Raw genomic sequence first — 15,632 nt, forward strand, 5'->3', positions numbered from 1 at the left:
TTTTCCTTTCTTTTTTATAATCTGTGTTTCTTGAATAAAAATTTACAGATGCAAGTGAATGCTGGTGCCACATCTTATTGGTGCTGCTATAGCCAGTATAGACAAGTATCAACTTGCTAAACATTCTACACTGGTGAATGAATATATGTGCATGCTACCCCGCATTTCACATTTCATAAGACAGAAAATTTAGGTGCTTTCACCTTTCCACTGTCTGTCAGGGAACAAACACCCTGGACTGGTCGTGGTTCTGCTGCAGGCGGTCCAGCAGGCACGGCTGGAAAGTCTACTTCAGCAGATGCCATCAGAGATGTCTCCTTTCCTTGTATAGCTGGCATGTCTGCACGCAATGACGGCAAAACACAAGCTTGATATTTACCTAGTAGTGATTAAAACACAATTCAGACTAGTGCAGTAGGAGCAACATTTCATACAATTTATGCTGAAATCAATACCCTCAGCCTCGAAGCATATCAAATAAATAATTAGATTATTCTTTTGTTATGCAGACATGAGATATGGAATCAATTTTACCCATATTTATGGCAAGGCAGCTAGCTACCACTAGTGCTTGCGTTTAATATGCAACAAAGAAAACCAAAATGCAGTTATTTCTGGCGGTCAACTTCATCATCCTGCGTATGCCCAAACCAGGTTAAAAGCACTACCCACTGACCTCTAATTTAGTACTGGGCCAGCTACAGCCATCCTATAGTCCACAGATTTCCTTATCTCGTCAGCAATGTTTACCTTTCTTTTTTGGAATCTATTTCATTAGTAGTAATGGACCATTCATCACCTGTCCTCCACACCATAAGTACTGCTCATTTCTTCATGATGTAAACCAGAACATCACAGTCGTGCTTGTTCCCCTGACTCGCACTACTCTCTTTTTGTCCCTTAACGTTACACGCACTGCGCTGTCTTTTAATTTGAAGCTTTCTCAACATGGCTGCTGCCTGTACCGATGAATTTCCCATTACATCATGAATAATGATTTAAAAACAACATTCTCGTATGCTTTCTTTGGTTTCAAAGACTGTTGGCTATCTTCCTATTTATGTTATAACGAGCTCCTCATTTCTGTACCCTTCCCTGTTCTTTCTGTCATTAGGTTATCTTTGCAGCTTGAAAAACGGGTTACAAACTTGCTGCGAACTGAAAAAAATGCGCACGGTGGTAGGTTAAGGACTCCGCAACAATGTCACTGACAATTATAGATAGTGGACATGGTTTATTGGTTTACTGGGGTTTACTAGGGGCCCAAGGCAACTCAGGCTATGAGAGATGCCGTAGTGAAGGGCTCCGGAAATTTCGACCACCTGGGGCTCTTTAACGTGCACTGACATCGCACAGTACCCGGGCCTCTGGCATTTCACCTGCATTGAAATTCGATCGCCGCGGCCGGGATCGAACCCACGTCTTTCGGGCCAGCAGCCGAGCGCCGTAGCCACTGAGCCACCGCAGCGGGGCACAGATAGTAGACATGATTCCGGAGTGCTGCAGATGACTTTCCATACCTTCCTCAGCTGATAAGCACGCACTGTGCACTTCAGATGAAGGCAGCGTGGACCCTTCCAGTGACAGGGTGGGGTGGCACTGCTGTGGTACTGGTGTAACCGCCCTTGGAGGGATGTCTTCAGCAGCATTCTCAATGAGTGCAAAACTAGCCTCATTGCTCACTTCAGCAGCTGTCGACAAAAACGTTTGCAGTTTTAGACTTCCCGTTTCGCAAGTTCATTTTTTCTTGTTTCATCATACTTTCTCATCTTTTTGTTTTTGGTCTTTTTAGGTAATTTATCTAAGCTCCACTAAGAACATAAACATATGTAGCTAAAGTTCACATTTCCACTGTGATGCAGACGTTAGGATCATTAAAGACATGGAGTTAGTGCAAAACTGCATTTCTACAACCAATGAAAACTGTTGAATTTTGCATAAACATGCAAAATTTTTGACAATTGCTTTCCCAAAAAGAAGTTTCTTTTATAAAGCACTTGTGTATTTTTGAGACACTGGAGCTTACGAGAAAAAAGTAATAACTTACAGGCTGTAGCAAGTGGTATCTAGATTAAGAAGTAGGCATACTGCCGTGCAGGACTAACCTGGAGCTGAGAGGCATTTCAGGAGCTGCTCCTGCAGCTTTATGTTTAGCTGCCGCAGCTTGGCATTTTCTCTCTTGAGGGCTTCCAGCTCCTCTTTGAGTGCATTGTTTTCTGCGAGTGCCACAACGTCCTCATTGGCACTCCTTTTGGCAGCCATCCTCAACTGTTTCACCTTTCTTTTTGACTAGAATTGAAGCAGAGGCATAACCAATATAAATGCAGCAAATGTGTATCATGCACAAGTCATCGTGCACTTCGCATATAATCAGCACACTCGCATTTGTTTGACCACTGCAAGGAGACTCGCCCACTTGCCACAAGTACATTAGGCATTTCCTCATCCATAACACGGTACTGTTGGCCACAAACGTTTGCAGGATCTGCGATGCGTGGCGGGGCGAAGCAAAACTACATTGCTGCGTGATATGCCATAACAGAGCATAGTATCCAGACTCACGTGAACCTCAACACCACGCTCTGTGATGGCAGATGGCACAGCAATGCAGTTTCGCGGATCCTGCAAACTTTTGCGCTTGACAGTTCATGCTCCCGATACATGTCAGGAATAATAGCAATGCCAGAAGGAGTGCATATGACTGTATATATGACTGCATTAAGCCTCAGAATCTGCAGGTCTACAAATGGCAACAAGTTCCTGTCCAGAGGTTCCCTTGTAAAGATTCAGCAGTGCTTCGATGTGACTGTGAAGCTGGCATAGTCAATGTCAAGTCCTTCACGACTCTGAGCTAAAGCTGCTTCTTACTTGGTCGCTCTTTACAACAGCAACTTAAATGGTCCAAACAGCTGTATCATACAATTCTTTGCATATGCATTTCCAAGTATAGATGCATGAACTAAACAAATACCAGAAAAATGCACTACATCACTCATATAGGCTTTTCCTACAACTGCACGCTCTGTTTACCACGGTTGTGATTATACACACGCCCGCATGGCAACATGCTGCTTGCTCTAAGACTTGCATATGTTTCAATAATTTAACACTAGCCAACATTTCCATAAAAAAGAGTAAACATATTCAGAATGACCACGAAGATAGCAAGGGCCCAGCAGTGGCATCAATGAAAATTGCATATACCTGGGTTGCACCAAAGTCATAGCTGTTGCCATGTTTGAGATTAGATGCATGCCAGAAACCTGCAAATTTTTCTAATCCATTTTTCATTACCTGCCCCAATCTGCATTGCAGAAGCTCTCCCTTAGACTCTATATTGTGGCACCCATGACATGGCATGAAACCCATGTATACATACTACCAACATGACAATTCCTGAACGGAACATGCAGTTTCCAACACGCACATTTTCTGGTGGCCCCTGCCGCTTCAGCTTTGCACGCTGCGCCTTGTCTATGATGAATGAGTCCATTTCTTCTTTGGACTCTGAAATAAATTTCAATGAACACTTGTTTCTCGTAGTAACGACCAGGCCACACAACACTCATGCTGATACATCTCAGTGCTCACACTCGTATGCTTGTGTTTTCCCCAAGTGTCCAGTGTCCACATAATTACACTCGCATGCTGCAGTGTTTTTCTCAAGCATCCACATAATTAATGTTCAGCCTAGTGGTGCTGATGAGCTAACATTTTTAAAAGCACAGAAAAGATGAGAAGACAACATGAGTGCACGGAATGCAGCATATAATAGCTGACATTGCTGTGCAGTGTATTTCATAATACAACACCAGATGGGCAAATACTGCAAAGCTTTACAGTGTATGTAAACACACAGAATTAAAAATAAAACAGGTCTAACCATTGTGCAGTCTCCCCGAAACCACGGCAAATTAATGGGCACGGGATTTCGGTACATCGAACATCAAACATTCAGTACACTTGGAGCGCACAAGCGGTAAAAAGAAAGTGGAAGGCGAAAAACGTTCGAGAAACAACGCACACGTGTGGTTGGGCTAGTCGGTGCAGATTCTTTCTTTCTTTCTTTATTTTAACATCAGATATACAAAACGTTTGCAAAAACTGCTGGGCCAATAGCCGAAGCTAGTATAGGCCCAATGTACACATTTCGACAACATGAAAGAGAAAACAGCGTTGACAAAGGACATGAAGGCGGCGCCCTTTGTTTTGATTCGTGTGCACCGAGCAAACCCATGTGAGCAGACAGGCGGCAGATGCTTGCCGACATATTTTGCAGCAACAGTTCACGACACAGGGATAAAAAAAAATAAACTTGCATCAGGGTCTTCAGGACAGTTCTGCTTACCTGACATGTGCAGTATTTCAGCGTCGTAGTACCCTCCGCTGGTTTTCTGGTCGCCCTCCCAATATACACTGTAGGTTACCCCGGCGCTAAAATCGTGCACATTGGCCGGGCGAAACCCTTTCACATGCCGAGATTTGGCAATTTTCTTCAGATTGTCCTCCAAGAACTTTACGTACACGTAATACTCCATTTGTCCGGGCAGTTACGCTACCACAACTATCATCAAAACAAACGACGGAGTTAACGGAGTACCGCGTGCGAGCCTCCTTGGTGCTCTATGCCTTGATGCGCCCACGCCGCCTAGGCTTGCTGGATGGCTCATTATTTATACTTCTAGAGGTGGCGCTGTTTAGTAAGATACGCAAAGAATTCCGTAAGACTTCTATCCGCGCACAAAACAGCGTATTACGATATGTTAGGTCTAATTTTTTCTGTGATCTTAGGTTAACAGGTACGGTAAGAGATTATTATTACCGTTTCCCTTCATTATCTGGAAATGTCTAGAAAGACAGAAGCTCTTCTCACGTGCCTGTCAGCCACCAACTCCCCGTATGTCCGCTTCACGATTTCGGGTGAAAACAAACCGCCAAATAAGCTATTTAATGTATTGGACGCTTATTCGGCGATTGCTTCTTTGCCGGCTGGCGTTTCGCGATGAAAATGGAGGCAGGGCGGACTTTCGTCTCGGGCGCCCAATCCAGCTTGAAAAGCACTTTTTCGGCTGAATTTCTTGCTGAAGTGACATTTTCTACCTGGCATTGGGAGAGGTTCGAGAAGGGGTGAACTGGAAGTGTAAATATTTCTGAAAAAATTATTTCAGATGAACATGATTTCCGGTGAATGACATTTTGTAGCTGGATATACATGTGATTCAAGTTGGAATCGAACGGTTTCCAGGTGGATGAGCAGGATTTACTGATCAATAATCCAGCTGACAACGGAATCTTAATCCCAGCAGTCCAAAGTGCCACGTCCAGCGCGAATATTGAGAATAGCGGTCGCAGAATGAGCACGTCGACCATATTGATAGGCCGCTGTATAGGGCACTGCAGAAAATTCACTGCCAGCCTCACACCATCGAGTAATAACTATAGCAGCTAGCATTGGCTGCAATGAACCAGAATGAATTTCATATAGTTCTCGCTGTCATATTTGAAGCTATAGAAATCCCATAAAAAGGAACTGCACTCAATATGCCCCAACTCAAAATTAGGTCGAAATAATCCAGTCACTCTGAGAAGACCTTATTTGGTGAAAAAAAAAGCTTTGCGTTCATTTTATACGAACAGCTAAGTGTAATAAACCGTACGTATGACAAACCCAGAAACTCAGGTATGGATTTAAGTAGAAATTTGGCGCTCCCTAAGCCCCCCAGCTAATAAAGAAAAATTACGTAGGAAGACCATGCCGAACCCCATTTTTTCGACGAAAAATATCCAAGAAGTACACATGTCAAATGACCTTCGCCCATCCCTCCGTCCAAGATTGACCGTAAATTACAGGCCCGCAAATGGTGTATTTTTCTGTGGTCGCCTAAATTTTACTGTCTATGATATTTCTTCACTTTTACCAGTTAACAGCAACGGAAACAAAGATCTCAGAAAGGAAGCCAAAATAAATGGTACAGGTCGCGGAAGCAAAAGGCATGAAGATCGCTGTGATGGTTAAAGGAGTATATGCATCTAACTTATGGGTGCCTGCTGTCTTGTTTGTAATGATGCGCAAGACATTGCTGTACATGGATTATTGCGTGGTGTTCTCTTACCAGCGCTAAATAATTTATAATCAAATTTCTTTCTCGTGCTATTTCGGTTTCAACAGCCTATAGCGATGGTTGTGACGCCAAAGTGTGTTTATAGCTAAAAAGACAAGAGCGGGGCCTATAGCTGGTCCTTCGTAGTGCAGATATCGTGCTTACTGAAACTGATAACTGTTCCCATTCTGTGCATGTGCTGTGTGTGTCAGTTGTCTGCACTGTGCTTATAGTTCACAGGTCACGGGAGACATGAAAAAACTGCGATATGTTGATTAGTCGTTTTGCTTCACTACAATGCAGTCTGCTTCAAGAATCGGAATGACAATGAATGTAGAAGCAGAGATTATATTGCAGTTTTTTCATGCCTCGCGCGTGACCTATAAGCCACCTTCACGGTGCACTCTTCGTTCGCCTGTTGAAACCGAAACCGAAACAGCATGACAAAACACTTTCTTGTTCGCAGATCTACAATATCTACTGCAAAAAAGAAAAACTGCGAATAACGATCATTTAGACTTGTATTAATGAAAAAAAAGTATTGTTTTGAGAGTACAGTGGTGCAAAGCGGCGGCGTGGGCAATAGACCTTGGCGTGGTGGTTACGTAACTGTGGAGGCCGAGACCGCGCGTGCTCTCTCTCGTGCCCCGCTCGTGCCTCGTTTGTAGTTATTGTTAGCTGCATAGCTGCAGTACTCGGATCGAAGGCTTTCTTTTACCAGCAGGCTGTGCACTTTATCGCAGCATGCCTCCTAAAAAACGGTACCTTGCTTATTTTGAGCCCGGTACGTCGTCAGCGAAAGTTCCGCGGCAAACCGTGTGGAGCCAGCGGCAAAGGGAACCGTCGAATGAAGTTTCAGAGGTGAGCCGTTGTGCATGGCACGTTTCCAAAGACGCCCGCTACCCCCTAATTTCTCCCTCTACTCCTTGGGCCGTACCATGGCCGTACCTTGGGCTTCTACGAGAAAAAAAAAATCAATGAACAGAGGCAAGTAAGCCTGTTTACAGCGTGTCCTGGGGCCCGCACCGAAGCGAGGCGAGTGCATATTTGAGGGATGGGGCTGGATTAAAGAGGCAGGGGTGAATTGGTGAGGTCCGTTTGCGAAGTGAATACAAACAATGGAAAAATCGTCTGCCAGCTACTTCCGGTTCCAAATTTCTCCCACGCACTGCCTTCTGCATAGCTATTGTCCTGCATTCGTGCATCGTTTATTTGCTAATCTATTTGTGCTGCGACATTGCGTATTGCACAGCATCACCGTAAGATCAGCGCGTGCTGTGTATGAACGCGTCCTAAGCGCATAAAATGACTATTACGAAAGGTATTAGTGTTTTCTCGTGGTTATAATATTGCCAGCGTAGACTGGCTGTTCTGCGTATGCACGGCAGTCGGCTGTGTGTCCGATGGAACTAGTTTAACGTGTTGGTCGTTATATATTCGTTTTTTTTTTTAATTTTTTTTTGCTGCATCACGAAGGCAACGAAGGCTGAGCTTGCACAGTTTAGTAAATGATAGATGTAGCTGCCTCGAAGCGTGTAAAAGCTGCTAGCAGACTATCCCTACATGCAGCCGTGCCTGCACGTCTCAAAACATCGCACTGCATACGCATAGAAAGCATCCGACCGTTTACGTTATTTTAGTTGTACTTCATGCGAAAACACGCTGCGAAGCAGAACAGAGTCGACGTCTGGTTGGTCTTGCGATGATGCAATACAATCAGCGGTGTTGCAGTGGAAATAAATTAGTATATGAAGTGAATTAACACAGCGGCTGCCGTGAAGCAAGCAAGCAGGGGTAGAAATTTGGAACGTGAAGTAGCTGTAGCAGACGACTTTCCCATGAGCCTCTGTGCTGACTCTGGAAACGCACCTCACCCGCTGAAGGGGGGCAATCTATCCCCCTCCACAAGCCTGAAATTTTGCGTAGGAAAACTTTGCGTACCCCATTTTTCCGAAGAAAAAAAAATCTCCCAGCAGTAGACAGTTCAAATGGTTTGCCCCCCCCCCCCCCCCCCCCACACGCACACACTGATGTACTGCCCTTTGCCCCAGAATTTTCGTGTAGGTGTTGAGGTGTTCAGAGGCAATTCTTGCATTCAAGCGAAGCCACATAGATATGTGCACTTAGACTTGCTGTGGTGGCTAAGTGGTTAGGTGCTTGGCAGCTGAGCCCGAAAATGCATGTTTGGTTTCTTGTGGGCCCTTTTTGATAGTTTAATGTTAGCTGCCTTTGAACCATGCAAATGCGGTATTATGAGAAAATGTATTATTTTATTTGCCTATGTTTCCTGCCCACTCAGTTGTGCTAATGCGTGTTCTATGTATGGGCTTATGCCGCTGTTGAGCAACTCTATTTTAAAAAATATTAGCGTCTCTTGTTGTCTGCCTTGTCGGACTTGTGAAATCATGCTCAACGAACCTGACAATGCTGAACTGTAAGGCGACTTGCCGTACTTTCACTCTTGGTCCTACTTTTTGACACTTTCCCATATAACATTTAAAGGAGTATAGAGACCAAATTTTGGTTGGCTATGTTTTCTTGTTTGTAACGGTGCGTTAGACATTACTATACATGGAAGACCATGAGGTATTTGGCTACAGCTGCCAAATAATTAATGATCAAATTTCATCTCACCTGATTCGGCTTCTGTTCCAAAAGCAGAGCGATGGCTACGATGTCAGTTCAGTATAGGTCACATGAGGCATGAAGACAGCTGCAGTATAATCGCTGCTGCTTCGTTGATTGTGATTCTGCTGCTGTGGTGGCTCAGTGTTTATGGTTCTCGACTGTTGACCTAAAAAGCGGGGGTTCAGTCCCAGCCACTATGATCACATTTTAGTGGAGGTGAAATGCTAGAGTCTCATGTGTTGCGCGATGTCAGTACACATTCAAGAACCCCAGGTGAGTGAAACTATCTGGAGCCCTCCACTATGGCATCCCTCGTAGCCGGGGTCGCTTTAGGACACCACAACTCCCATGAACCATGCACCAAACCCATTGCCATTCCAGCTCTTGCAGCAAGCTGTCTTTAGCATCACAGTGAATTAAAATTACGAAGCAGTGATTATGTTGCACTTTTTATTTGTGTCTCATGCGACTTATATTGACCTTTCACGTCGTAGCCATCACTTGACTGTTGAAGCTTGAACAGGTGAGATACGAAATTCGATTATAAATTATTTAGTGATTGTAGGTTGATGTCACATGATGGTCCACGTATACTAATCTCTTATGGATCATTATAAAGAGAATACATACAACCTGTGATGAAAATATTAAAATGTGGAGGGAATCGGAATGATGTTCATGCAGAATGATACCAACTCGGGGTATACATGAACAGGTTGCAGTCATTCACTTGAATACTGATGTTTTTCTTCTGTTGCTGATGATGCCTTTCCAATGTTTTTTGTAGCAAACTGAAGATGAGGTGCATGACAACGCCTCTACAAGTCATCCCAATTTGGATGATGAGGCTTCAAGCCAGCATCTTGATGACAGCATTTCTGATGCACAATTGCCAAGGCTTGATGAGGACACCGATGGGCTTGACAACCATCTGCTAGAGGACCCTGTAAGGTCGTCACTTGCACCCGCTTGTACGCGTTTCTTTTGCTTGTGTTTTTTTTATACAGTTACGCCCCGAGCCGCTTCGCCGGGATGCCGGGCGTCCCGGGCGGGGAGGAAACTTTTGCCTTTTGTATGCTGTTTCGAGTTCTGTTTCGTACAGCGGTACCCCCGAGCCGTGTCGGCGGGGTGCCGCGGGCCTTCGGGGGCGGACCTTTTGTTTGTCTGTTGTTTGTCGTGCGGAGCGGGCCCCCTGGACGGACCGCGCGTTCATCACCCGCATTTGAGATGTTTGTTTCCGCGGGTGAACTCGCACTTTGCGTGGAGTGAGCATTGAGTGTGCAACTGGTTTAGTTGGGTCTCGTTCTAGCACCGACATGTAAGGCGTCGTGTGTCCCCGTAGACGGCGCCGCTTCGCGCATGTGCGGGGCTCCGGACGCCTTCGACAGACCACACCTCGCACATCTGTTAGGTGCCTGGGTTTGCGTTGTTTTTCTTTGCCGTATGTCGCAGCCACCGGTCGTAAATTTGCGCTTCTCCGCGGGGACGGACCAAGGCCCAGACGCGCCGGCGCCCCAGCCCCGTCCGCGGTAAATGGATTCCCCGAAACCGGGGGAAAGCGTCCTTGGTAATATGAGAGCGCTGAACGAATGCATGTTTTTGTGGAAGCCCAGCCACGGCCGCGAGCTCTGAGCGGGCGGCAGTTGAGGTCGGAGCTGGGTAGGAGACGGACTTCCTCCCGCATGCTCGCTTAGGACGACGGATTGTCTTAAGTCCAGGGGCGGCCCAGCTCATTTATTCTTTTCAATGCTGCTGTCATCATTATAACTGTACTGTACCTTTTTATTGCAATCAAGTGTTAATTAAATAAGTGTTCTCAGTTAATCCGGCGGACTCGAGAGGTTCATTGGGCGAAGCAGGGAAACGGGACCTACTAAGAAGAAAGAAGAAACTACAAGCAACAACGAGTGAAGAACAAGAGTGAACAAGAACAAAAGAAACAGAACAACAACATCATAATTGTTTTACTGGCGCAGCCGACAGGATCGCCGTTTCCTGTCAGACTTCGGCGAACATCAGGCCTTTCGAGGACGAAGACGATCGGGCCGACGGACCGTGCCTGAGAAACGTCTCCGCCGGAAAGAGGACAGCAGCTGAAGAATTATCACAGCATAGTGGCCAATGGACCGAGCCAGCTGTGCTTGCCGTGCCGACGGACCGGCACATGGACTGCTGAACTACTAGCGACGCAGCAACAAGAGGCGTCCAGCACTGCGGCCAACGGACCGAGCCAGCGGTGCTGAGCGCTTCAAGGCTCAAGGGAAAAACAGATCAGCGCTGAGCGACTGACGACGCAGGAGCCATCGACTCCCAGCGCAGCGGTCGACGGGCGGAACAACCGGCTCCGAGTGTGTGTCGACGGACCGACACATTAGCGCTGACGGACTAGCGTTACAGCAGCCGCTGAGTTCCGGCTCGACGGACAACGGATTGAGCCAGCAGTGCCATTAAACCACGAGGTGCACATCGGCCGCTGACGGACTAGCGGTGTACGTACTTTCGCGTTCGCCCTGCTTCACAACGAGCAGCGGCAACGGAAAGCAGCGAGAGCTACGGGCGGCAAGGGACGGAGACTGTGCCTAAATTCGACCGGAGGGAGAGACGCAAGATCAACAGACGCGGGTGTCTCGGGGACGACAGGGCATGCAATTCCTGTAGGAAGGTGAGTGGTCTTTCTGCTGGTCCTCGGAACCCACTGACGCGGAGCTGAGGCGTTAAGGCGAGTCACAGGTCTTTTGTATGATCCTACGTAGCGGTGCAGTGGTGGCAAAAATGAATACAGATGAAAGTGGTAGTAACACCACAGAGTCTAGCATAGATCAGTTGACGGGGACAGAAAGTGTGATGGGAGTAGCGAAGGGGGCAGGTAATGCAGCAGATTCGGATGTGGCCATGCGGCGGCTGGAGATGGAATTGGAGTTGAGGAAAACTACGCTGCTTATCGAGCGAGAGAGAACCCGGCAGTTGGAGCTGCAAACCGGTTCAGCACAGGGCTCGCAAGCGGGCGGGCGGCAAACGCGCGAAGAGACGCTTGCATATTTTGCTAAGCGTCTAAAGAGTTTGCTGACCCAGATTCCAAAAGATCCAGAAGTGCCGGTATGGCTTGAGGGGATCGAGGGCATTTTTCGCTCCTATAAGGTGCCGGACGAGGTTAAAAGCCATTTACTTTTGCCTCTTGTAAGTGGGCGGATCCCACACCTGTTCTCCAAGCTCTCTACCGAAGAGCTCGACAGCTACGATCAGGTCAAAAAGACAATTTTGTCCGAGCTCCGTCTGTCCCCAGGTGACTACCTCAGGCAGTTCCGCAACGCCGTGCCGGCGCCAAACGAGACCTGGCAACACTTCGCGTCGAGAATTGAGAGCTACTATGCTTTTTACATGTCGGCACGGGGAATCAAAACGATCGAGGACCTCACTGCGCTGAATGTGGCAGACCAAATGAAGCAGACGCTAAGCACCGAGGCCTACAAATATGTCAAGAGAGAGGAAGGAGACAGCTGGGTTAAGCCTCACGGAGTAGCGAAGCTAGTGGAGGCGTTCGAGGACTGTGAGGGAAAAGGATCGGGAAAGAGGCAAACATTCGCTGCCGAAAGCCCCTCCGGGGTCCACAAACCATCGTGTCCGCAAAATTCCGCCCCAGCTTCCCGAGAAAAGTCGCCTGCTTCGAAACCCTTGGCATGCTTCATTTGCAACGGCCCACATTTTGCGCGGTCATGTCCTATGAACCAGGGAGCTGGCAGTACGCAGCAGAAAAGCGTGAACAGGGTAGCGCAGGCTGATTATAACGTTGCGGGCAGCTGTAGCGGCGGAGCTACGGATATTGCCGAGCAGAGAGCTAATGTTGATGTTCAGTCCGGTGCGGAGACACCCAGGACAGAAGAACTAAATTCGCCAAAGTACGTTGACTTGGAATGCGGCGACGTGGTCGTGAGAGCGCTAATCGACACGGGCGCCGAAATCACAGTGATCAAAGAGGGCGCTATACCTAGCAACCTGACGGAGGACGTTGGCAACATCACACTTGTTGCCGCGTTTGGTGCTAAAGTAGTAGCAAAACTAGCTCGGGTACCACTTGTCTTAACAGCAGGTGACAGTCGGCAGGTGAGAGGAGCTGCACAGCTGCTATGCGCCGTAACGAAGGAGCTGGCGTCGAAAGACGCAGACTGCTTGCTCTCCAAAGGGGCTTGGCACCTGCTTGAACGGACACGAAGCAGCGCTTGCAGAATGCCCGACAATAGAAGCAAGGTGGCGAACACCTTAGATGCAGGCAGCTGGCAGGTCGAAGAGTCTCCGTCGTCGGAGAACATCGAGACAGATCTGAGTACAGATGAGGTACGCGTAGCGGTAAACGAGACGCTCGCCGAGGAAACGAGACCGCCACAGAATCAGGTATCCTGCGAGGCGCAGCGATTGGACCAAAGCCTGGCAGACGCTTTGCCTGTGGTGACTGGAACCAAAAACAAGAGCCGCCATCGCCACCTGTGGTTTCCGAGGGCTGGTATAGGGACCACTTCAGTGGTTGTTGTCATGTAAGATGCATCTGCACGGTGCCATGGTATATGCCTTGCATGTGGCGACTACCTTTTTGTATCACGTAACACGGCACCGCATAGTTTTTTTGAAACAGTTGCATTCTGAGCATTGGGGTAGTGCTGACGACGACCTTTAATTATGTTACATATCGTGTGCAACAACGAGTGAGGTTGTTGCAACGATCTTAGAAGGGGCGTGTAAGGTCGTCGCTTGCACCCGCTTGTACGCGTTTCTTTTGCTTGTGTTTTTTTTTATACAGTTACGCCCCGAGCCGCTTCGCCGGGATGCCGGGCGTCCCGGGCGGGGAGGAAACTTTTGCCTTTTGTATGCTGTTTCGAGTTCTGTTTCGTACAGCGGTACCCCCGAGCCGTGTCGGCGGGGTGCCGGGGGCCTTCGGGGGCGGACCTTTTGTTTGTCTGTTGTTTGTCGTGCGGAGCGGGCCCCCTGGACGGACCGCGCGTTCATCACCCGCATTTGAGATGTTTGTTTCCGCGGGTGAACTCGCACTTTGCGTGGAGTGAGCATTGAGTGTGCAACTGGTTTAGTTGGGTCTCGTTCTAGCACCGACATGTAAGGCGTCGTGTGTCCCCGTAGACGGCGCCGCTTCGCGCATGTGCGGGGCTCCGGACGCCTTCGACAGACCACACCTCGCACATCTGTTAGGTGCCTGGGTTTGCGTTGTTTTTCTTTGCCGTATGTCGCAGCCACCGGTCGTAAATTTGCGCTTCTCCGCGGGGACGGACCAAGGCCCAGACGCGCCGGCGCCCCAGCCCCGTCCGCGGTAAATGGATTCCCCGAAACCGGGGGAAAGCGTCCTTGGTAATATGAGAGCGCTGAACGAATGCATGTTTTTGTGGAAGCCCAGCCACGGCCGCGAGCTCTGAGCGGGCGGCAGTTGAGGTCGGAGCTGGGTAGGAGACGGACTTCCTCCCGCATGCTCGCTTAGGACGACGGATTGTCTTAAGTCCAGGGGCGGCCCAGCTCATTTATTCTTTTCAATGCTGCTGTCATCATTATAACTGTACTGTACCTTTTTATTGCAATCAAGTGTTAATTAAATAAGTGTTCTCAGTTAATCCGGCGGACTCGAGAGGTTCATTGGGCGAAGCAGGGAAACGGGACCTACTAAGAAAGAAGAAACTACAAGCAACAACGAGTGAAGAACAAGAGTGAACAAGAACAAAAGAAACAGAACACCATCTAATTGTTTTACTGACCCCGACGAAGACTTGTCGGAATTTATAAGAGTGAACTCTGAGTCGAGACTTCCACACCAGAACACTACCCACCTGCAGGCGATGCTGCTTGTATTAACATTTGTTGTTGCTGCTGGCCTTCCTTGGACACAAGTGGACAGCTTGTTGAAGCTGTTGAATGCGTTGCTTGGCCAGAGCGTCTTCCCATCGACAAAATATGGTTTCAGGAAGTTATGGGATTTGCACAAATCAAGGATGGTGGAAGTCCATACATACTGCCCAACGTGTGAGTGCCTGACATCAAGCTGCGGCCAAGATTTCCAGCGCTGCGCGAATTGTGCAGCCACGACGACTATGGCACAGCTGGTGAAAAAAGGAAGCTTTTTCATAACTGTCGACCTCAAGCGTCAGCTACAGTGTCTCTTAAAGAAGTTTGGGGATATAGTTGGCGCAAACCTCCAGAAACTGACAGCTGAATCTCATCAGGGAGCTTATAAGGATATCACAGATGGCCAACTGTACAGAAAAGTCCGCCATGAAAGGAACATGAATTGGAGTGACCTGACTGTTACCGCTAACAGCGATGGATCGCCAGTATTTAAGTCAAGCAAAGGGTCAGTCTGGCCAATTCAAGTAGCGCTTAATGAGCTCCCTCTTCCCTACCGTTGGAAGAACATCCTCATCGGCGCCATTTGGTTTGCCAAAGGTCACCCACCTACTCACCTCTACTTGAAGACATTTGTCGAGAAATTCCGCGCTATGGGCAACTTCACATGGTCATTTGCTGGCAAAGTTGTGCAGTCAACAGTGAATGTGTTGTGCTTTTGTGTTGACTCGCCAGCTCGCGCTTCACTGCTGAATGCTAAGCAGTACAACGGATACTATGGCTGTTCTTGGTGCCTTCAAAAAGGAACGCTTGTTGATGGTAAGAATTGTTTCAGTCATATTACAAGCTTTGCCTCTTCTGCTTTCTGCACACTGTACAGCTCTATAATTTTGTTGCTTAAATGCATTCACATGCAACAAGTTTGACTAGGTAAAAACGTAGTGCAAAGAGACAAGAACACAGAAAGACAGACAACACACGGCACTGTGTGTTGTAGCGCCGTGTGTTCTCTGTCTTTCTGTGTTCTTGTTTCTGCGCTACGTTTTTACCTTTCAAATATGAACCAAC

General features: G+C 47.8%; 1 protein-coding gene and 1 pseudogene across 1 annotated transcript; one reads left to right on the forward strand and one right to left on the reverse strand.

Annotated features, from left to right (window-relative positions):
- Nucleotides 1-304: 304 nt before the first annotated feature.
- LOC149353967 (uncharacterized) lies at nt 305-4,538 on the reverse strand. The gene is made up of 3 exons (XM_089575895.1): nt 4,349-4,538; nt 3,428-3,507; nt 305-340 (listed from the first exon to the last, which is right to left on the reverse strand). Exons 1-3 carry the CDS (start codon nt 4,536-4,538, stop codon nt 305-307), a joined length of 306 nt encoding a protein of 101 aa, XP_089432021.1.
- A 2,307-nt stretch (nt 4,539-6,845) lies between these two features.
- On the forward strand, nt 6,846-15,277 carry LOC149353968 (uncharacterized; annotated as a pseudogene).
- The last annotated feature ends 355 nt before the right edge of the window (nt 15,278-15,632 follow it).

Source organism: Amblyomma mixtum, chromosome 3 (assembly GCF_055824585.1).
Source record: "Amblyomma mixtum isolate Tamu chromosome 3, ASM5582458v1, whole genome shotgun sequence".
NCBI lineage: Eukaryota > Metazoa > Arthropoda > Arachnida > Ixodida > Ixodidae > Amblyomma > Amblyomma mixtum.